At 43.5% G+C, this 23,184-nt stretch overlaps 1 protein-coding gene across 1 annotated transcript in view; it reads left to right on the forward strand.

Moving 5' to 3' along the window:
- LOC137324009 (uncharacterized PE-PGRS family protein PE_PGRS46-like) overlaps nt 1-23,184 on the forward strand; it is a 52,696-nt gene that overhangs the window by 29,132 nt on the left and 380 nt on the right. Inside the window, exon 3 of the mRNA XM_067988178.1 lies at nt 15,311-16,980. Within this exon, the coding sequence (XP_067844279.1) occupies nt 15,311-16,980 (1,670 nt within the window). The remainder of the gene's footprint in view (nt 1-15,310; nt 16,981-23,184) is intronic.

Raw genomic sequence — 23,184 nt, forward strand, 5'->3', positions numbered from 1 at the left:
TACCGGGTCCTGTAGAATACAAAAGCAAGGAAGTTATATTGAACCTTTATAAAACGCTGGTTCGGCCACAGCTGGAGTATTGTGTCCAATTCTGAGCACCACACTTTAGGAAAGATGTGAAGGCCTTAGAGAGGGTGCAGAAAAGATTTACTACAATAGTTCCAGGGATGAGGGACTTCAGTTACGTGAACAGACTGGAGAAGCTGGGGTTGTTCTCGTTAGGGCAGAGAAGGTTAAGAGGAGATTTGATAGAGGTGTTCAAAATCATGAAGGGTTTAGATAAAATAAATAAAGATAAACTGCTCCCATTGGCAGAAGGGTCGAGAACCAGATGGTACAGATTTAAGGTGATTGGCAAAAGAACCAAAGGTGACATGAGGAAAATCTTTTTTACACAGCGAGTATTTATGATCTGCTGCCTGAAAGGGTGGTGGAAGCAGATTCATTCGCGGTTTTCAAAAAGGAAATGGATAAATACTTGAAGGGGAAAAAACTTGCAGGGCTACGGGGAAAGAGCGGGGGAATGGGGCTAACTGAATTGCTCTCACAAAGGGTCGGTAAGGGCTTGATGGGCTGAATGGCCTCCTTCTGTGCTGTAACTGTTCTATGATTCTATCAACCCTATCAGTTCCGTTCAAAATCCTAAAAACCTCAGTCAAATCATCCCTTAACCTTTTATATTCCAGGGAATACAAGCCTAGTTTATGGAATCCCTCCTCATAATGTAACCCTCGGAGCCCTGGTAACATTCTTTCTAAGGTGCGGTGCCCGGAACTGTACACAGTACTCCAGATGTGGTCTGACCAGAGCTTTGTATCGCTGTAGCAAATCTTCCTCTCCTTTATATAGGTTATAAAGGTTAACATTCCATTAGCCTTTTTGATTATTTTTTGTACCTGACTACTACATTTTAGTGATGTGTGTACATGTACCCCTAAATCTCTTTGGACCTCCATTGTTCCTAGCTTTTCACCATCTAAAAAATACTCAGACTTATCCTATTTTTGTTCCAAAATGGATGACCTCACACTTACCTGCGTTGAAATCCATCTGCCACAGTTTTGCCCACTCACTCACTTAATCAATGTCTCTTTGTAATTTTATGCTCCTGTCTACACTGCTTATTATGTCACCAATCTTTTTGTCATCGCCAACTTGGGTATGTGGCTCTTTATTGTGTTATATCCGTGCCCGCATGCAGCAAGGCCTGGACAACATCCAGGCTTGGGCTGGTAAGTGGCAAGTAGCATTCACGCCAGAAAAGTGCCAGGCAATGACCATCTCCAACAAGAGAGAATCTAACCACCTCTCCTTGACATCAATGGCATTACCATTGCCGAATCTCCCACCATCAACTGGGGGTCACCATTGACCAGAAACTTCACTGGACCAGCCACATAAATACTGTGGCTACAACAGCAAGTCAGAGGCTGGGTATTCTGCGGCGAGTCATTCACCTCCTGACTCCCCAAAGCCTTTCCACCATCTACAAGGCACAAGTCAGGAGTGTGATGGAATACTCTCCACTTGCCTGGATGAGTGGCAGCTCCAACAAAACTCAAGAAGCTTGACACCATCCAGGACAAAGCAGCCCGCTTGATTGACACCCCATCCACCACCCTAAACATTCACTCCCTTCACCACTGGCACACTGTGGCTGCAGTGTGTACCATTTGCAGGATGCACGGCAGCAACTCGCCAAGGCTTCTTTGACAGAACCTCCCAAACCCGCGACCTCTACCACCTAGAAGGACAAGAGCAGCAAGGCACATGGGAACAACACCACCTGCACGTTCCCCTCCAAGTCACACACCATCCCAACTTGGAAATATATCGCTGTTCCTTCATCATCTCTGGGTCAAAATCCTGGAACTCCCTACCTAACTGCACTGTAGGAGAACGTTCACCACAGGGACTGTAGCAGTTCAAGAAGGCGGCTCACCACCACCATCTCAAGGGCAATTAGGGATGGGCAATAAATGCTGGCTGTGCCAGCGAAGCCCACATCCCATGAACGAATAAAAAAAGTCATTAATAAATATAATGAATAGTTGAGGTCCCAGCACAGATCCTTGTGGGACACCACTAGTCACTTCCTTCCAATTCGAGTACATAACCATTATCCCTACTCTCTTTCTTCTACTCTATCAGTTGCCTGAACAGACAGAAGTTGGTTTAACTTCTTATCCAAAGGATGACACCTCTAATAAACTCCCACACTACAGACCCTAGCAACCGCATCCTCCTCCAACCGCTACATTGGCAGCTGTCCATTTATTCATCACTTCTCTAAGTATGTTTTCCTTCTGCCGGCTTCTCCGGTGTCATTTTCCTTCAGATGCTCCAAGCTCCTGGATTAACATTCTAGATTTAACTTGACAGATGCTTGAGGATCAAAAACTATTGCTACAAACTTCTCTCAATAAACGCATCAAGGCCCGGCTGACATTGACTCAGTAGTTCCCACAACAGATGCTCCGGGCTCCTGGTAACAGTGATTCAGCCCCTACAGATAGTCTAGGTTTATCCTGACAGATGCTCTACGTTCTGGATGACAAAATATTTTGCTCTGTTGGACACTCCAGAATTAATGAAACAGTCAACATACTCCTGTACCGTTCTGTTTTTGAAAACATTGCTTCAGTGATGTAATTACAGTATGAGCTAAGTAAAGTCAAACAGTATTTTGCTGTTTGCAACATAAAATGCTTAATTCTTGTTCAATTTTGTTTGATTGCCCAGAAATAGGTTTAGGGGAATACACCAGGCTGCACTTTGAAATGTAAATACTTACTCAAACTGCAAATGAGTCCGTCAAGTCCGCTAAGTATATTAGTTGTCTCCTTGATTGCGAAAAAGCAAACAACGCCATTTCTATAATCACACCTACAATGGGTACTGTTCAAATTATCGTCCCAAAATGGGCACCATATGCTATGCCAATGGTCGCAATTGATTCCCTGGCAATGGGAGACATATGATGTGATTTTCCAATCAACCATGGAATTTTTCACACAGTCCTAGCAACAATACTAAGCAGGAAGCATTGTTATGAGTAGGACTGAGGTGGACAAGTTTCACGGTGCCCCTTGATTTTACCACCCCTCCCTCTTTACAGTAAACTAATGATCACAGGGTCAATTCCATCCCCACATCTTAGTTCAAATAAAGCCAGCTGTAAAGAATTAGTCCTATTGCAGTACAAAATTCAAAATGTTTTATTAGTTTTCCTTTCATTTTATTGTAACAAAGGTTACAAAATAGGTTGCTGCAAACAAAAGACAACAAATAGGGTCCGGGTAAGAAAAAATGGTAATAAGACAAACAGGGCCATAGTACAAAAAAATGTTAAGATGTCTAAAAATGTTAAAAAGACACATCTAAAGGCACTGTATCTGAATGCACGAAGCATTCATAATAAGGTAGACAAATTAACAGCGCAAATAGATGTAAACGGTTATGATATAATAGAAATTAAAGAGACAGGGCTGCAGGGTGACCAAGGCTGGGAGCTGGATATCCAAGGGTATTCGATATTTAGGAAGGACAGGCAAAAAGGAAAAGGAGGTGGGGTGGCATTATTAGTAAAGGATGAAATCAGAGCAATAGTGAGAAAGGATATTGGCTCAGAAAATCAAGATGTAGAATCAGTCTGGGTGGAGTTAAGAAGCACCAAGGGGCAGAAAACACTGGTGGGAGTTGTCAATAGGCCTCCAAACAGTAGTGGTAATGTAGGGGATGGGATCAAACAGGAAATTGGAGATGCATGTAACAGGGATACTACAGTAATCATGGGTGACTTTAATCTGCATATAGACTGGCCAAACCAAACTAGCAATAATACTGTGGAGGATGAATTCCTGGAGTGTGTATGAGATGGTTTTTTAGACCAATACGTTGAGGAGTCGACCAGGGAACAGGCTATCTTAGATTGGGTATTATGCAATGAGAAGGGGTTAATTAATAATCTTGTGCGGGGTCCTTTAGGGAAGAGTGACCATATCATGACAGAATTTTTCATTAAGATGGAAAGTGAAGTAGTCCAATCTGAAACTAGGGTCCTAAATCTAAACAAAGGAAACTACAAAAGTATGAGGAGTGAGTTGGCTATGATAGATTGGGAAGCTTCATTAAAAGGCATAACGGTGGATAGGCAATGGTTAACATTTAAGAAACGAATGCATGAATTGCAACAATTATACATTCCTTTCTGGCGCAAAAACACAAAAGGAAAAGCGGCCCAACCGTGGCTAACAAAGGAAATTAAGGATAGTATTAGATCCAAAGAGGAGTCATATAAAGTTGCTGGAAAAAGTAGCAAGCCTGAGGATTGGGAGCAGTTTATAATTCAGCAAAAAAGCACCAAGAGATTGATTATGAGGGGAAAAAGAGAGTATGAGAGTAAACTTGCAACAAACATAAAAGTGGACTCGAAAAGCTTCTAAAAGTATGTAAAAAGAAAAAGATTAATGAAGATAAATGTAGGTCCCTTACAGTCAGAAACGGGAGAATTTATAATGGGGAACATGGAAATGGCAGAGCAATTAAACAAATACTTTGGTTCTGCCTTCACGGAAAAGGGCACAAATAACTTCCCAGAAATGCTAGGGAACCAAGGGACTAGTGAGAAGGAGGAATTAAAGGAAATTAGTATTAGTAAAAAAATATTGCTGGAGAAATTAAGGGGACTGAAAGCCGCTAAGTCCCCAGGGCCTGATAATCTGCATCCCAGAATACTAAAAGAGGTAGCCATGGAAATAGTGGATGCAATAGTTGTCATCTTCCAAAATTCTATAGATTATGGAACAGTTCCTGCAGATTGGAGGGTGGCAAATGTAACACCACTATTTAAAAAAGGAGGGAGAGAAAACAGGGAACTACAGACTGGTTAGCCTAACATCAGGGATCAGTGCTTGGGTCACAGCTATTAACAATATATATCAATAATTTGGATGAGGGAACCAAATGTAATATTTCCAAGTTTGCTGACGACACAAAAATAGGTGGGATTGTGAGTTGTGGGGAGGATGCAAAGAGGCTTCAAGGCGATTTAGACAAGTTGAGTGAGTGGGCAAATACATGGCAGATGCAGTATAACGTGGATAAATGTGAAGTTATCCACTTCGGAAGGAAAAACAGAAAGGCAGAGTATAATTTAAATAGTGATAGATTGGGAAATGTTGGTGCACAAAGGGACCTGGGTGTCCTTGTACATCAGTCACTGAAAGCAAACATGCAGGTGCAGCAAGCAGTTAGGCAGGCAAATGGTATGTTGGCCTTCATTGCAAGAGGATTTGAGTACAGGAGCAAGGATGTCTTACTGCAGTTATACAGTTGTAAACAATTTTACAACACCAAGTTATAGTCCAGCAATTTTATTTTAAATTCACAAGCTTTCGGAGATTTTCTCCTTCCTCAGGCAAATGTTTCAAGAGCTCCTTGAAGCCTACGCATTTATACATATTGAACAATACATGGTGTTTACAGACTGCCCCTGCAACTGCCCGTTGCCAAGGCAATCACCGTGTTCAGACAGAGAGGTGTCACCTGCAGAACCCCCGAATACACATTCAACAAAAAAACAAACAGGGAAAAAAAACAGAGAAAAAAAACACAGAGAGAGGCAGAAACATCCGGAAGGCAGAGAGAGCCAGCAAATGACCCATTATATTAAAAACAGATAACATTTGTTCGCTGGTGGGGTAACGTGTAGCGTGACATGAACCCAAGATCCCGGTTGAGGCCGTCCTCATGGGTGCGGAACTTGGCTATCAATTTCTGCTCGACGATTTTGCGTTGTCGTGTGTCTCGAAGGCCGCCTTGGAGTACGCTTACCCGAAGGTCGGTGGATGAATGTCCATGACTGCTGAAGTGTTCCCCGACTGGGAGGGAACCCTCCTGTTTGGCGATTGTTGCGCGGTGTCCGTTCATCCGTTGTCGCAGCGTCTGCATGGTCTCGCCAATGTACCATGCTCTGGGGCATCCTTTCCTGCAACGTATGAGGTAGACAACGTTGGCCGAGTCACAGGAGTATGAACCATGCACCTGGTGGGTGGTGTCATCTCGTGTGATGGTGGTATCTGTGTCGATGATCTGGCATGTCTTGCAGAGGTTACCGTGGCAGGGTTGTGTGGCGTCGTGGACGCTGTTCTCTTGAAAGCTAGGTAGTTTGCTGCGAACGATTGTCTGTTTGAGGTTGGGTGGCTGTTTAAAGGCGAGTAGTGGAGGTGTGGGGATGGCCATAGCGAGGTGTTTGTCCTCATTGATGACATGTTGAAGGCTGCGGAGAACATGGCGTAGTTTCTCCGCTCCGGGGAAGTACTGGACGACAAAGGGTACTCTGTTGGTTGCGTCCCGTGTTAGTCTCCTGAGGAGGTCTATGCGATTTTTTGCTGTGGCCCGTCGGAACTGTCGATCGATGAGTCGAGCGTCATATCCCGTTCTTACTAGGGCGTCTTTCAGCGTCTGTAGGTGTCCATCGCGTTCCTCCTCGTCTGAGCAGACCCTGTGTATTCGCAGGGCCTGTCCATAGGGGATGGCCTCTTTGACGTGGTTAGGGTGGAAGCTGGAAAAGTGGAGCATCGTGAGGTTGTCCGTGGGCTTGCGGTAGAGTGAGGTGCTGAGGTGCCCGTCTTTGATGGAGATTCGTGTGTCCAAGAAAGAAACTGATTCTGAGGAGTAGTCCATGGTGAGCTTGATGGTGGGATGGAACTTGTTGATGTTATCGTGTAGTCTCTTTAGTGATTCCTTGCCGTGGGTCCATAGAAAGAAAATGTCGTCGATGTATCTGGTGTATAGTGTTGGTTGGAGGTCTTGTGCAGTGAAGAAGTCCTGCTCGAACTTGTGCATGAAAATGTTGGCGTATTGGGGTGCAAATTTGGTCCCCATGGCTGTTCCGTGTGTTTGGGTAAAGAACTGGTTATCGAAGGTGAAGACATTGTGATCCAGGATGAAGCGGATGAGTTGTAGGATGGCTTCCGGAGATTGGCTGTTGTTGGTGTTGAGTATTGATGCTGTCGCAGCGATGCCGTCATCGTGGGGGATACTGGTGTATAGTGCCGAGACGTCCATCGTGGTGAGAAGTGTTCCTGGTTCAACTGGTCCGTGGGTACTGAGTTTTTGTAGGAAGTCTGTAGTGTCACGACAGAAGCTGGGGGTTCCCTGTACGATGGGTTTCAGGATGCCCTCGATGTATCCAGAGAGGTTCTCACACAGGGTTCCGTTGCCTGATACGATGGGACGTCCGGGTGTGTTGGCTTTGTGTATCTTTGGGAGGCAGTAGAAGTCTCCCACGCGGGGATTACGTGGGATGAGAATGCGTAGGATGCTTTGAAGGTCTGGATCGAAGGTCTTGATCAGTTTGTTGAGCTGGTGGGTGTGTTCTTTGGTCGGATCTGCGGGTAACCGTCTGTAGTGTTCCTGGTTGTCCAGTTGTCGGTATGCTTCTTTGCAATAGTCTGTTCTGTTCTGTATGACTATGGCTCCTCCTTTGTCCGCTGGTTTGATGACGATGTTGCGGTTGGTCTTGAGAGCGTTGATGGCGTTGCGTTGTGCTCGGGTGACATTCTGGACTGTCTTCTGAGTGCGGCTGATGAATCTGGCATTGACGCATTTCCTGACAGCTTGAGCATACATGTCCAGCTGAGGGCAGCGACCCTCCGGAGGAGTCCAGTTTGACTCTTTCCTCTTCGGTTGCTGTACCGCGGATCCCTCTGTCTGCTGTTCCGGATCGTCGATTGTCTCATTGGGTTCGCTGCTGAAATCTTGGGGTTTGTGGTAGAATTCCCGGAGCCTCATTCTCCTGATGAATTCCTCTGTGTCCGCCGCGAGACTAGTGGGGTCCATTTTGGTAGTGGGGCAGAAATTGAGCCCTCGGCTGAGAACTTCGATTTCGTCTGGTTGAAGGGTGTGGTCGGATAAATTGACAATAGACTTCCCTGTGGTTGCAACCGTGGTACCAGGGGAAGCTTGGTCGTTGCTGGTGGTGATGCCGAGTTTCTCAAGCTTCCTGCTCTTGGTTTTCATGTAGGCAGCGTAGTTCCGTTGCCTCGTCTGTTTGGCGGTATAACGTAGCTGGTCTGCTGTGTCCTGAGTACAGGTTGAGAGTATGGACTCTATCTTGGTTTCGAGGTTGTGGCGTCTGCTGTAGAGTTGGTGTATGAGATGGTTGCGGAGTGTGCGAGAGGTACGGCGGCAGAGTCTCTCAGCGTAATCCGAGTTGTATGTGGACTTGAGTGGGTTCGTGATCTGGAGTCCTTTCGGGATCTTGTCTGCTTTCTTGCAGCTCTGTAAAAACTTGATGTCTGTGTCTAAATGCGCGATCTTCTTGGATATCCTTTCCACTGTGAGCCGGCAGTTTGTGGTGTCGATGGTAGTCATGATGTGGAGATGCCGGTGATGGACTGGGGTTGACAATTGTAAACAATTTTACAACACCAAGTTATAGTCCAGCAATTTTATTTTAAATTCACAAGCTTTCGGAGATTTTCTCCTTCCTCAGGCAAATGTTTCAAGAGCTCCTTGAAGCCTACGCATTTATACATATTGAACAATACATGGTGTTTACAGACTGCCCCTGCAACTGCCCGTTGCCAAGGCAATCACCGTGTTCAGACAGAGAGGTGTCACCTGCAGAACCCCCGAATACACATTCAACAAAAAAACAAACAGGGAAAAAAAAGAGAAAAAAAACAGAGAGAGGCAGAAACATCCGGAAGGCAGAGAGAGCCAGCAAATGACCCATTATATTAAAAACAGATAACATTTGTTCGCTGGTGGGGTAACGTGTAGCGTGACATGAACCCAAGATCCCGGTTGAGGCCGTCCTCATGGGTGCGGAACTTGGCTATCAATTTCTGCTCGACGATTTTGCGTTGTCGTGTGTCTCGAAGGCCGCCTTGGAGTACGCTTACCCGAAGGTCGGTGGATGAATGTCCATGACTGCTGAAGTGTTCCCCGACTGGGAGGGAACCCTCCTGTTTGGCGATTGTTGCGCGGTGTCCGTTCATCCGTTGTCGCAGCGTCTGCATGGTCTCGCCAATGTACCATGCTCTGGGGCATCCTTTCCTGCAACGTATGAGGTAGACAACGTTGGCCGAGTCACAGGAGTATGAACCAGTTATACAGGGCCTTGGTGAGACCACACCTGGAGTATTGTGTGCAGTTTTGGTCTCCTTACCTAAGAAAGGATATACTTGCCATAGAGGGAGTGCAGTGTAGGTTCACCAGATTGATTCCTGGGATGGCAGGACTGTCGTATGAGGAGAGATTGGGTCGACTCGGCTTGTATTCACTCGAGTTTAGAAGAATGAAAGGGCATCTCATTGAAACATATAAAATTCTGACAGGGCTAGACAGACTGGATGCAGGGAGGATGTTTCCCCTGGCTGGGGGGTCCAGAACGAGGGGTCACAGTCTCAAGATACGGGGCAAGACATTTAGGACTGAGATGAGGAGAAATTTCTTCACTCAGAGGGTGGTGAACCTGTGGAATTCTCTACCACAGAAGGCTGTGGAGGCCAAGTCACTGAATATATTTAAGAAGGAGCTAGATAGATTTCTAGACACAAAAGGCATCAAGGGGTATGGGGAGAGAGCGGGAATATGGTATTGAGATAGAGGATCAGCCATGATCATACTGAATGGCGGAGCAGGCTCGAAGGGCCAATAGGCCTACTCCTGCTCCTATTTTCTATGTTTTCTGTTTCAACAGAAAAGCACATTTATAAAAGGCATTTGACTCCTAATTTTCATCCGTTGCAGCTGGGCCTCCTATATTCTCTGGGACATTCTAGAAGACCGGCAGCATAAAAGCTCCATGTCTGTGTGAGATAGTTCTCAGTAATCTCCAGTGCAAATGCAAAGTTTTTATACTGCATTAAGGATAACAATGAACTTATACTATTTCAGCTAAAAAAAAATTCAGCACCTTTTATGGTGTTATTAAACACAAGTTCTGGGACTGCTTCATTTGCCTGTATTCATCTTTTTCAGCGGAAGATTTTAAAGGTATAAAAATTCCTCTCAAATTTTGTAGCTGAGCTTTACCTTTTTATTTATTTTATCATTCTAAAGGTAACAAGCTGCTTTTATATTAGTGCGATTTTAATTTGGATTCTACGGACAAGCTTCCAGCGTTTAAGATGCTAAAGTCTTTATCCTACTAGTAGGCTTGTAGACTCAGTTTTTTGTGGGTCTACGAGTCTGCTGCTGGGATAAGAGAGATGGATTTAGCAGTGTAAACACTAGAGCCGTCACACAGATGCCACATTCGAATTAAAATGGTGCCAGAATGGTGCTCAGCATATTACTGAGTATTACTGATCTCATGTTCAACGATAACAATTTACATTTATATAGCACCTTTAACACAGAAAAATATCCCGAGGCGTTTCAGATGTGTCAGGAAAAAAATGGATGCTGAGCCAACTGGAGATATTAGGAGAGGTGACCAAAGCTTGGCCAAAATGGTGAATTATAAGGAGAGTCTTAAAGGAAGAGAAGGAGGTGTTTAGAAAGGGAATGCCAGAGTGTGGAGCCTCGGTGACTGAAGGCACAACTACAAATGGTGGGATGGAGGAAGGTAAGGGTGGGTGGGGGGGTGGGGGGGCGGGGGGAGATACACAACAGGCTGGAGTAAGAGAAATGGTGAGTTCAGTGTGGCGGTTGGGGGTTGTAGCACTGGAGGAAGTTCGAGATAGGGAGCCCATGGAGGGATTTAAACATAAAATGTCATTCCAGGTATTTACTCAAATGTTAAAGTGACAAGGAGGCTCCTCAGTGCATGACAGTGTAACTGAAGACTAAAGAGTGGGCGATGTGATCCTATCATAGTCCTTAAGGCTGGCAAATCAGATAGGTAGAAAGTTTTATGTGTCAGTGGGAGGAAAGTAAATGAGATACTTTCGAAATTAAATTGTGGCAGATGATTCTGCATTGAGTGTATTCAATGACTGGAATAATTTCTCCTCTTATGGTCTCCTCTCAATTTGTTTCACGCACCATTGATAAGAAACTTAAAAGCTATTTTCAATATATATATTGTTCATTTGATGTATCTATCTTTTGAGCATGGGAGCTAAAGTACTGTAGCATGTTGTAAGCTGAAATAGATCACCTTTGACTTGGTGCTTTTCCTTATTCAGTTGGTAATTGATTTTCGTAAGGGGCTAGTAAAATGTTGGTAACTCTGTAATTAAAGCATGGAGATGTCAGGTGTCAAATGAGCATAATACAGGAGGATAAAAATCTGTGCTGCCAATACTCAAAGCCAGTTACGTCCTTTTAAGTTTTAAACACTCCAGACTTCTGCACTTATCAGTCCCTTTGTTTCATTTAAACTCATGAAAATTTACTAATCAAGCCACCGAGGTTTCAAGCTACAAAGTCAATGGCACTGATTTCCGTCTTCAGGTCTAAGTCAAGTGGTACAAATCCTGCCCGAAAGGTCGAGCAAATAACACTTAATTCTCTGGTGTATGCTCATTTGCATAATTAATCACAGCATCAGGTGCAGACTCAGATGGCTCTGGGGATGACGTGATGATGGGAGAGAAAAATTGCATTTAAGTCAAATTTAAAGGGCAAGGGCCATTAAAGGAGGTGGTCACAATGAGAGGGTGTGGGGGCAAAAATCATGAAGCTATTGGAAAGCTTTATAAGGTATCTCGATTCATCAACAGCTTTTGCCAAGGATTATAGGGCAGCGGATTAAGAAGTAGCGGGCAAAAATGAAAGGAAGGAGAATGCTTGGTGCAGACATGATACTGCAGACAAGTGAAAGAGCAGCCTGGCACATGATTCCCTGTTCGATGGCTGCTGAAGTTAAGGTGGTGCTGTGTGAGGTTCTTGCAAAGACGCTTGCCCTCTGTGCCGCTCCACGGCGCCACCACCACAGCCAATGTTACAGCGGGAGGTGCAGTCACATTTCAGGCCACAGCTGACCGTTACTGTCCCTGCACCCTCTGCTATATGGCAGCTGGAAGTGGCTGATGGAACATCTCTGCATTTGCCTTTCTGCTTACCCCATACTCTAAAGCCACGATTTTAACCTAACTCTCCCGGTGGGATTGGAGTGGTTTCTGGTAGGATGAAGTCAATGAAGCGTTAAATTGGATGGGGTATAAAAATGGCGGGTTAGGTTATAATCAGGGCTTAAGAAGACAGTTCCCCACAGTCATTGGCAGCTAAGTGTGCCAGGCCTGCAGAAATGGTTGGCGGCTGCATGCCCATCATGCCTTCTTTCTTGCGGTACCACATAAAGCGTGTCACGCTGTGATTAGGTGCTTCGGAAGAACCATCCAGCATAATAGCCAATTTGCTATTCAAATATCATAGTGACACCACTGGGAGCTTTTCATGCTGCAGTTTCCTTTGGGAAAAGGAGCCTCCACCAACACTACATCTGCCAAAGTGAGGTCATTTCACTTCTCTATGCAGAGATGGGTGTATGGTACCAGCAGAGGGCAGGGGGTTGTTACAGAGCATCTCTTGGTCAACCTGACTTGCCTGCCACCCCTCGATATGGTCTCCTCTTCTTCCAAACACACCACTGAGGGGATTCCCATTAGCAAACCCATTGGTGTCAAGAAAAGGACCTAGGAGCAAATAAATAATTAACGACAATTGACACAAAGGCTCATGAAAGACTAAGTATCAACAGGAAAGAAACAAACAGAAATGTTAAAAAGGCCAAAAAACACTGTGGGCCTGTTAAATGTTCTCCTGCCTGAAAGGTCTGACCTGACCCAACCTTCCTTCCTTCCAGGTTTTCCGGGCATGTGTTGGACTGTGAACTATCACACCATGTAGTGGGAGTCTTCCTTTTTGAATACAATAATGAAGCTCCTGCCTGCTTCATTTGGGTACATCTAAAGCCCACCCCAAGCTTGACCAGAACTGAAGCAGGGTCTAAAATGAGTGACTGCTTTGTTTAGTGATAGCACTTTACCCTCCAAGTTCGAGCTCCACTTCAGAACCTGAGTACATAATCTAGGCTAACATTCCAGTGCAGTACTGAGGGAGTGCTACATTGTCTGATGTGTTGTCTTTCAGATGAGACACTAAGTTGAGGTCCCATCTGCCTGTTCAGGTGGATAGTATTTGAAGAAGTGCAGGGGCTTTCCCTTACTGTTCCGGCCAATATTTATCCCTCAATCAAAACCACCAAAGAAATTAACTGGCCATTTATTGCATGGCTGTTTGTGGGAGCTTGCTGTGTGCAGATTGGCTGCCACGTTTGCCTGCAAAATAATTGATTATACTTCAGAAGTAATTCATTGGTTGTGATGCACTTTAGGACATCTGGATTTCCAGCTAATTTCCCATTCTGTAACATCCCATTTGCACATCCTGTTTTCAGGCACAAACAGGGCACCAAAATCAGCCCCAATGTGTTAAGACTACATCATAATGGTGGTGATATTCCAACTTGCGGTCAACAAATCCCTTTAAGTAGTCATGGTAAATGCTTGCCAAGGTGGAATGCTGTAAAATGCAGTGATGTAATGTCCCCTGATGTCATTGCACATATTGCAGCACATATGACTGTGGGCAGAAATAGTCAGTCTCAGTGCATGATGTTTGGACATACATCACAATGATATCCACATTACTTTTGACTGAAGCATTCCAAATGATTTTTTAAAAATTGACTGCTGTCAGGCTGACTTCACTTCACTCATGCAGATTAAGGCCATATCCAAGTATGATTTATATCTTCAATTACTACGCAACATAACTATTCAAAATGTGCAGCGTGGCTAAAGTTAATAATCGGCTCCACCCTTTCCCTCCGATAATTGACTTAATTGACATTTTACTTAACTGATGTTACAGATTTATCGCCTTGTTAAACTCATGTCAGATTTTTCAACTGTATGCAAATACTACTGAAATGAGGCTTGTTGCCTAATCTGCCATTTTCTGTATCCGAAGACTGAAGGCTTCCACCACCACAATCTGCATTAGCAGCCCATCTGTACCAAAAACTGAAATTGTAAGCACCAGCATAGTTACTATTTCACTTTAAGTAAAAATATTTGTTATTTCTCCTGAACACAAACATAATTAACATGGGGAAAAATGTGAATTGGCGAGAACTACAACAGATCATAGGTATTACAATTAAAAGATGCCCGAATATAAGAATGTTGTTACAGATACTGGTAGGCAAGCCTTCACGGGAAGACTACTGAAGCATCAACAGGGCACTCAACATACAGCGAAGCCTACGGATCAAAAGTTGAAGGTTCTCTCTCTAATCAGTATAGGGATGCTGGACTCAAAAATGGCTGTGATGCCTTCCATTTTACATAGATTACATGGAATGTACAGAAACAGGCTATTTGGTCCAACTGGTCAATGCCGGTGTTTATGCTCCACACGAGCCTTCTCCCATGTTGGTGGATAATTCAAATGTCATTTTGGCAGTGGCACAATCTCTTGCATCAATTTGGATTCAGAATTCACTCTGAAGTACCTTCTTAGGACTGAATAAATACATTAGTCAATGTTAGTTCCTACTTATATCATTATTCTGCTGATTTGACATGACCAAAAAGGGATATAAACTCTAGATCAATGCGAGGCATTTCTGTGTATAAGTAAATGACTATAAATCAGTTCCTGTTCATAAAAGATCCTGTGCACAGTTTTAATCCTGCTGATAATGTTGGCCATAGGTTAAGATCAGAACTTCATTAAGCAGCTCTGTACAGAATTATGTGCCACTTTGAATGTAAAGTCATGCTGCGATTGTTATCAAAATGATACTGGAGAGGTATGATCGCACTTCGTATCGGAAGTTAAAGGTGCCATTCCCATTATTGAAATAACCAATAGACTGTTGAAGCCATGTCTGACTGGCTAAACTAAAACACCTGGCCTTTGTACACTTGTAGAGATGGAGAGGTTAACGACTTTCAATAAGGGGAATTGCACCTATAACTTCTGATTGTATAACTTCCTTAGTGTTTATATTTGTACTGGTTATGTTATTGTAGGCTTAGTGTTTGTAGGCTTGCTGTTGGTACTGTACCTTTTGGCATTTGTGTTGTGTTTTTCATGATGTTGGTATTTCTATTGGTGCTACTGTTGGTGTTATTATTTGTGTTGATGGTGGTATTGGTATTTATGTTGTTGGTATTACTGGCGGTGTTGGTATTTATGTTGTTTGTATTACTGGCGGTGTTGGTATTTATGTTATTGGTATTACTGGCGGTATTATTGGCGGTGTTGGTATTTATGTTGGTATTACTGGCGGTGTTGGTATTTATGTTGTTGGTATTTATTTTATTGGTATTACTGGCAGTGTTGGTATTTATGTTATTGGTATTACTGGCAGTGTTGGTATTTATGTTATTGGTATTATTGGCGGTATTATTGGCGGTGTTGGTATTTATGTTGGTATTATTGGCGGTGTTGGTATTTATGTTGTTGGTATTATTGGCGGTGTTGGTATTTATGTTGGTATTATTGGCGGTGTTGGTATTTATGTTGTTGGTATTATTGGCGGTGTTGGTATTATTGGCGGTGTTGGTATTTATGTTGTTGGTATTACTGGCGGTGTTGGTATTTATGTTGTTGGTATTACTGGCGGTGTTGGTATTTATGTTATTGGTATTACTGGCGGTATTATTGGCGGTGTTGGTATTTATGTTGGTTTTACTGGCGGTGTTGGTATTTATGTTGTTGGTATTTATGTTATTGGTATTACTGGCAGTTATGGTATTTATGTTATTGGTATTATTGGCGGTATTATTGGCGGTGTTGGTATTTATGTTGGTATTATTGGCGGTGTTGGTATTTATGTTGTTGGTATTATTGGCGGTGTTGGTATTTATGTTGGTATTATTGGCGGTGTTGGTATTATTGGCGGTGTTGGTATTATTGGCGGTGTTGGTATTATTGGCGGTGTTGGTATTATTGGCGGTGTTGGTATTTATGTTGGTATTATTGGCGGTGTTGGTATTTATGTTGGTGTTATTGGCGGTGTTGGTATTATTGGTGGTGTTGGTATTTATATTATTGGTATTACTGGCGGTGTTGGTATTTATGTTGGTATTATTGGCGGTGTTGGTATTTATGTTATTGGTATTACTGGCGGTGTTGGTATTTATGTTGTTGGTATTATTGGTGGTGTTGGTATTTATGTTATTGGTATTACTGGCAGTGTTGGTATTTATGTTATTGGTATTACTGGCGGTATTATTGGCGGTGTTGGTATTTATGTTATTGGTATTACTGGCGGTATTATTGGCGGTGTTGGTATTTATGTTATTGGTATTACTGGCGGTGTTGGTATTTATGTTGTTGGTATTATTGGTGGTGTTGGTATTTATGTTATTGGTATTACTGGCAGTGTTGGTATTTACGTTATTGGTATTACTGGTGGTATTATTGGCGGTGTTGGTATTTATGTTGGTATTATTGGTGGTGTTGGTATTTATGTTGGTATTATTGGCGGTGTTGGTATTTATGTTGTTGGTATTATTGGCGGTGTTGGTATTTATGTTGGTATTATTGGCGGTGTTGGTATTTATGTTGGTATTATTGGCGGTGTTGGTATTTATGTTGGTATTATTGGCGGTGTTGGTATTTATGTTGGTATTATTGGCGGTGTTGGTATTTATGTTGGTGGTATTACTGGCGGTGTTGGTATTTATGTTGGTGGTATTACTGGCAGTGTTGGTATTTATGTTGGTGGTATTGGTATTTATGTTGGTGGTATTATTGGCGGTGTTGGTATTTATGTTGGTATTATTGGCGGTGTTGGTATTTATGTTGGTATTGGTATTTATGTTGGTGGTATTATTGGCGGTGTTGGTATTTATGTTGTTGCTACTGGATTTGCTAATGCAGTTCTGGATTTAGTTGTAGGAAATGCAGCTGGGCAGGTGGAAGTAGTATCAGTGGCAGAGCATTTTGGTGGTAATGATCATAATTCAGTTATTTTTAGCATGGTTATGGAAAAGGACAAAGGTAGAACAGGAGTTAAAGTTCTCAATTGGGGAAAGGCCAATTTTACTAAGCTAGAAGCGATTTAGCAAAAGTGGACTGGAAACAGCTACTTGAAGGTAAATCAATGTCAGAGCAGTGGGAGGCATTCAAGGGGAAGATTCAAGGGATGCAAAGCAAATATGTTCCTACAAAGAAAAAGGTTGGGGCTGACAAATCTTGAACCCCCTGGATGTCAAGGAGCATACAGGGTAAGATAAGGCAAAAAAGGAAAGCTTATGTCAGACATCGAGAACTCAATACCACTGAAAGTCTACGGGAGTATAAAGAGTGCAGGGGTGAAATTAAAAAGGAAATTAGGAAAGCAAAGAGAGGGCATGAAAAAATATTGGCAAGTAAAATCAAGAAAAACCCAAAGATGTTTTATAAATACATTAAGAGCAAGAGGATAACTAAGGAAAGCGGCCTATTAGAGACCAAAAAGGTAACCCGTGTGTGGAGGTGGAAGATGTGGGTATGGTTCTTAATGAATGCATTGCATGTGTCTTCACAGAAGAGAGGGACGATGCAGATATTGTAGTTAAGGAGGGATGTGAAATATCGGATGGGATAAACTTAGTGAGAGAGGAGGTATTAAGGGGATTAGCATCTTTGAAAGTAGATAAATCACCAGGGCCGGATGATACAAAGATGGGAGGGAAAGTGGAGAGTGAGGAGGACATAAAAAAAACCTACAGGGGGATATAGACAGGCTGGGTGAGTGGGCGGAGATTTGGCAGATGCAATACAATATTGGAAAATGAGGTTATGCACTTTGGCAGGAAAAATCAGAGAGCAAGTTATTATCTTAATGGCGAGAAACTGGAAAGTACTGCAGTACAAAGGGATCTGGGGGTCTGAGTGCAAGGAAATCAAAAAGTTAGTATGCAGGTGCAGCAGGTGATCAAGAAGGCCAATGGAATGTTGGCTTTTATTGCTAGGGGGATAGAATATAAAAACAGGGAGGTATTGCTGCAGTTATATAAGGTATTGGTGAGACCGCACCTGGAATACTGCATACAGTTTTGGTGTCCATACTTAAGAAAAGACATATTTGCTCTCGAGGCAGTACAAAGAAGGTTCACTCGGTTAATCCTGGGGATGAGGGGACGGACATGAGGAGAGGTTGAGTAGATTGGGACTCTACTCATTGGAGTTCAGAAGAATGAGAGGCGATCTTATTGAAACATATAAGATTGTGAAGGGGCCTGATTGGGTGGATGCGGTAAGGATGTTCCCAAGGATGAGTGAAACTAGAACTAGGGGGCATAATCTTAGAATAAGGGGCTGCTCTTTCAAAACTGAGATGAGGAGAAACTTCTTCACTCAGAGGGTAGTAGGTCTGTGGAATTTGCTGCCCCAGGAAGCTGTGGAAGCTACATCATTAAATAAATTTAAAACAGAAATAGACAGTTTCCTAGAAGTAAAGGGAATTAGGGGTTACGGGGAGCGGGCAGGAAATTGGACATGAATTTAGATTTGAGGTTAGGATCAGATCAGCCATGATCTTATTGAATGGCGGAGCAGGCTCGAGGGGCCGATTGGCCTACTCCTGCTCCTATTTCTTATGTTCTTATGTTCTTAAATGTATCCCAGGCTGTTAAAAGAAGCAAGGGAGGAAATAGCGGAGGCTCTGACCATCATTTTCCAATCCTCACTGGATACAGGCATGATGGCAGAGGATTGGAGGACTGCTAACATTGTACCATTGTTTAAAAAGGGAGCGAGGGATAGACTGAGTAATTACAGGCCAGTCAGTCTAACCTCGGTGGTGGGCAAATTATTGGAATCAATTCTGAGGAACAGGATAAACCATCACTTAGGAAGACACAGAGTAATCAAGGACAGTCAGCATGGATTTGTTAAGGGAAGGTTGTGTCTGACTAACTTGATTGAATTTTCTGAGGAGGTAACAAGGAGGGTAGATGAGGGTAGTTTTTATTTTATTCGTTCATGGGATGTGGGCGTCGCTGGCGAGGCCAGCGTTTATTGCCCATCCCTAATTGCCCTTGAGAAGATGGTGGTGAGCCGCCTTCTTGAACCGCTGCAGTCCATGTGGTGAAGGTTCTCCCACAGTGCTGTTCGGAAGGGAGTTCCAGGATTTTGACCCAGCGACGATGAAGGAACGGCGATATATTTCCAAGTCGGGATGGTGTGTGACTTGGAGGGGAACGTGCAGGTGGTGTTGTTCCCATGTGCCTGCTGCTCTTGTCCTCCTAGGTGGTACAGGTCGCGGGTTTGGGAGGTGCTGTCGAAGAAGCCTTGGCGAGATTCTGCAGTGCATCCTGTGGATGGTACACACTGCAGCCACAGTGCGCCAGTGGTAAAGGGAGTGAATGTTTAGGTTGGTGGATGGGGTGCCAATCAAGCGGGCTGCTTTGTCCTGGATGGTGTCGAGCTTCTTGAGTGTTGTTGGAGCTGCACTCATCCAGGCAAGTGGAGAGTATTCCATCACACTCCTGACTTGTGCCTTGTAAATGGTGGAAAGGCTTTGGGGAGTCAGGAGGTGAGTCACTCACCACAGAATACCCAGCCTCTGACCTGCTCTTGCAGCCACAGTATTTATGTGGCTGGTCCAGTTAAGTTTCTGGTCAATGGTGACCCCCAGGATGTTGATGGTGGGGGATTTGGTGATGGTAATGTCGTTGAATGTCAAGGGGACGTGGTTAGACTCTTTCTTGTTGGAGATGGTCATTGCATGGCACTTGTCTGCCACGAATGTTACTTGCCATTTATCGGCCCAAGCCTGGATGTTGTCCAGGTCTTGCTGCATGCAGGCATGGACTGCTTCATTATCTGAAGGGTTGCGAATGGAACTGAACACTGTACAATCATCAGCAAACGTCCCCATTTCTGACCTTATGATGGAGGGAATGTCATTGATGAAGCAGCTGAAGATGGTTGGGCCTAGGACACTGCCCTGAGGAACTCCTGCAGTTATGTCCTGGGGCTACGTGCATTTGATGTAGTGTACATGGATTTTAGCAAGGCTTTTGACAAGGTCCCACATGGCAGACTGGTCAAAAAAGTAAAAGCCCATGGGATCCAAAGGAGAATGGCAAGTTGGATCCAAAATTGGCTCAGTGGCAGGTAGCAAACGGTAATGGTTGACGGGTGATTTTGTGCTGGAAGGCTGTTTCCAGTGGGGTTCCGCAGGGCTCAGTACTAGGTCCCTTGCTTTTTGTGATATATATTAATGATTTGGACTTAAAGGTAGGGGGCATGATTAAGAAATTTGCAGATGATATAAAAATTGGCCGTGTGGTTGATAGTGAGTAGGAAAGCTGTAGAGTGCAGGAAGGTATCAATGGACTGGTCAGGTGGGCAGAAAAGTGGCAAATGGAATTTAATCCGGAGAAGTGCGAGGTAATGCATTCGGGGAGAGCAAACAAGGCAAGGGAGTACACAATAAATGGGAGGGTACTGAAAGGTGTAGAGGAAGTGAGGGACCTTGGAGTGCATGAACACAGATCCCTGAAGGTAGCAGGACAGGTAGATAAGGTGGTTAAGAAGGCATATGGAATACTTTCCTTTAGTGGCCGAGGCATAGAATATAAAAGTGGGGATGTTATGCTGGAACTGTATAAAACATTGGTTAGGCTACAGCTTGAGTACTGCGTACAGTTCTGGTCACCACATTACAGGAAGGATGTAATTGCACTGGAGAAGGTACAGAGGAGATTTACGAGGATGTTGCCAAGACTTGAGAATTTTAGCTATGAGGGAAGAGTGGCTGGGGTTCTCTTTGGAACAGAGGAGGCTGAGGGGTGATTTAATTGAGGTGTACAAAATTATGAGTGGCCTTGATAGAGTGGATAGGAAGGACCTATTTCCCTTTGCAGAGGTCAATAACTAGGGGGCATAGATTTAAAGTGATTGGTAGAAGGATTAGAGGGGAGCTGAGGAAAACTTTTTTCACCCAGAGGGTGGTGGGGGTCTGGTACTCACTGCCTGGAAGTGTGGCAGAGGCAGAAACCCTCAACTTATTTAAAAAGTACCTGGATGTGCACCTGAAGTGCCGTGACCTACAAGACTACGGACCAAGTGCTGGAAAGTGGGATGAGGGTGGCTCATTTTTGGCCAGTGCGGACATTTTCTATGATTCTATGGTACTATTGGCGGTGTTGGTATTTGTATTAGTGGTATTGCTATTTGTGTTAGTGGCATTATTGGTAGTATTGGTATTTGTGTTGGTGGAATTATTGGCAGTGTTGGTATTTATTTTGTTGCTATTATTGGCGGTGTTGGTATTTCTTTTCGGCTGATTGTGATGTTGGGTGTTATTTCTTGAATAGAAACAAGAAAAAAGCTTAAACTAATATTCAGTTCCAGATATTATTTTAAAATTATATTCTTATTTCAGTTGCTAATAGATCTTTCAATTTCGATTTAAAAAAAAATGAAATCTTGCAAGAAAAATTATTTTAATTGTCTGCTTACTGAAGTTTGTGACAACAGTTCAGCACAAGCATAACACATTACCTTTAATCTTCAATTCAATCTCCCATGGATGTAAATTGCAAAGATTGTGCACAATACCATTTTTAATATAGCATCCCTACTTTATTTAACAAGATATTAATCAAAATGGCACATTATTCTATGATTCAAGTACGTTATTGAGGAGATCATGCTGACTAGAACTATATATTACTTGTTACGCTGGATTTGAAATTGACCTTTCAAGTTAATCTAGAGTTTCTGAAATGGAAGTAAATTACCGTGTCACATAATAGACTCCATAGAAACTACCTAATAGTCACAAAATATTCACTCATAATTGTTTCTGAGAACTTTAAGGTAACTTTCCAACTTAACGCATCTGGCCGGGAATCTCAGCTGCTAGAAGCATAAATTAAAATGCAGGAGCATGTTTCAATTGATTTTCTAACCATTCAGATTAATGATCAGAGAATCATGCAAAGCATGAGCCCAGATTTCCAATATGCACTCCCAGCAGGCGGGACACCCCACTGGGAGTTTGAAGTCAGAAAATGACCCCTATTATTTTATCCGTAGCTTCCACAAACATCTTTCCCCTGGAAGTCTTGGGGCTGAAATTCCTGTCGTCACTCATTTTAGTGGAAAAAATAGACATGAGTAAAAATGGTATTACCCCTCCTAATAGCTCCTTCTTTAGCTCATGTCCATTTTTTGATCATGCCTCTGTGAAATACTTTGAGACTTATTTTACGTTAAAGACACTGTATGAATGCAAGTGGGTACTATTTTGTATTGGATACTGTGATTAGCATGAACTGGCTGTGGTCCCTGCGTGCGTGTGGTGTACAATCACTGACCGCCTGTCTGTAACCTCAGGAAATGGCAGTTCCAGCATGCAGGCCATAAAGGTTTGTGCCACCTCAAAGATGCAATGCTAACTTCACAGCCTGTTTCTGGTCCACATTCCTTACCTGTGTGATTGTGTAACTGATGATTAGAGAGTAGTAAGTTGCCTTTTGTTTAATTCCGGCTGGTGTTACGTTGGAGAAATGTTTTTTGTCCTGGTGGCAGTCCTGTGCCTCTTCCCAGTACCTTCAACAACATCTGCAAGAAGTAGGGCGCCTGCCTTTGAGGATCAAAGCATTGAAACATTGCTTCAGGAAGTAAATCACAGGAGGAATGTTCTTTTTCCACACCACAGATGAAATATGCCCAAGGCAACAGCTAGAAGGCCATCGCCAAGTGCGTTAACGTGAGCTGCATAGTATGCAGCAGTAAGCTGAAGAAGCTTAGTCAGCTAACTAGGAGGATTGAGGCAGGCAGTTGCTTGGACTCCTCTGGTTTAAGATCTATGATCTAGTAACCGAGTCGCATTGCAGTACCTCGTCCCAATAGGTTCTTGCAAGATTCTCCGTTACAGATAGTCACATCCGTGCACTAACCATCCTGTCCCTTGCCCCACACCCCTTCTTTCATTACATGCAGGCAAAAGATATCCTGCCGACATCCTTCCCATATGGGGAAAGGGTGGGGGAGTGGGACTGGTTGGATTGCTCTTGCGAAGAGCCGGCATGGACTCGATGGGCTGAATGGCCTCCTTCCGTGCTGTAACCATTCTATGACATTATGAGACCTCTTCCATGCTCTACAGATCTGACCTCACAACCCTGCCAGTGTTCACCATCACACACACTGAGTCACATCACCGCTTACCCACATGGTAATGTGACTGAAGGAAGAATATTC

The sequence above is a fragment of the Heptranchias perlo genome, chromosome 7, assembly GCF_035084215.1.
Source record: "Heptranchias perlo isolate sHepPer1 chromosome 7, sHepPer1.hap1, whole genome shotgun sequence".
Lineage (NCBI taxonomy): Eukaryota > Metazoa > Chordata > Chondrichthyes > Hexanchiformes > Hexanchidae > Heptranchias > Heptranchias perlo.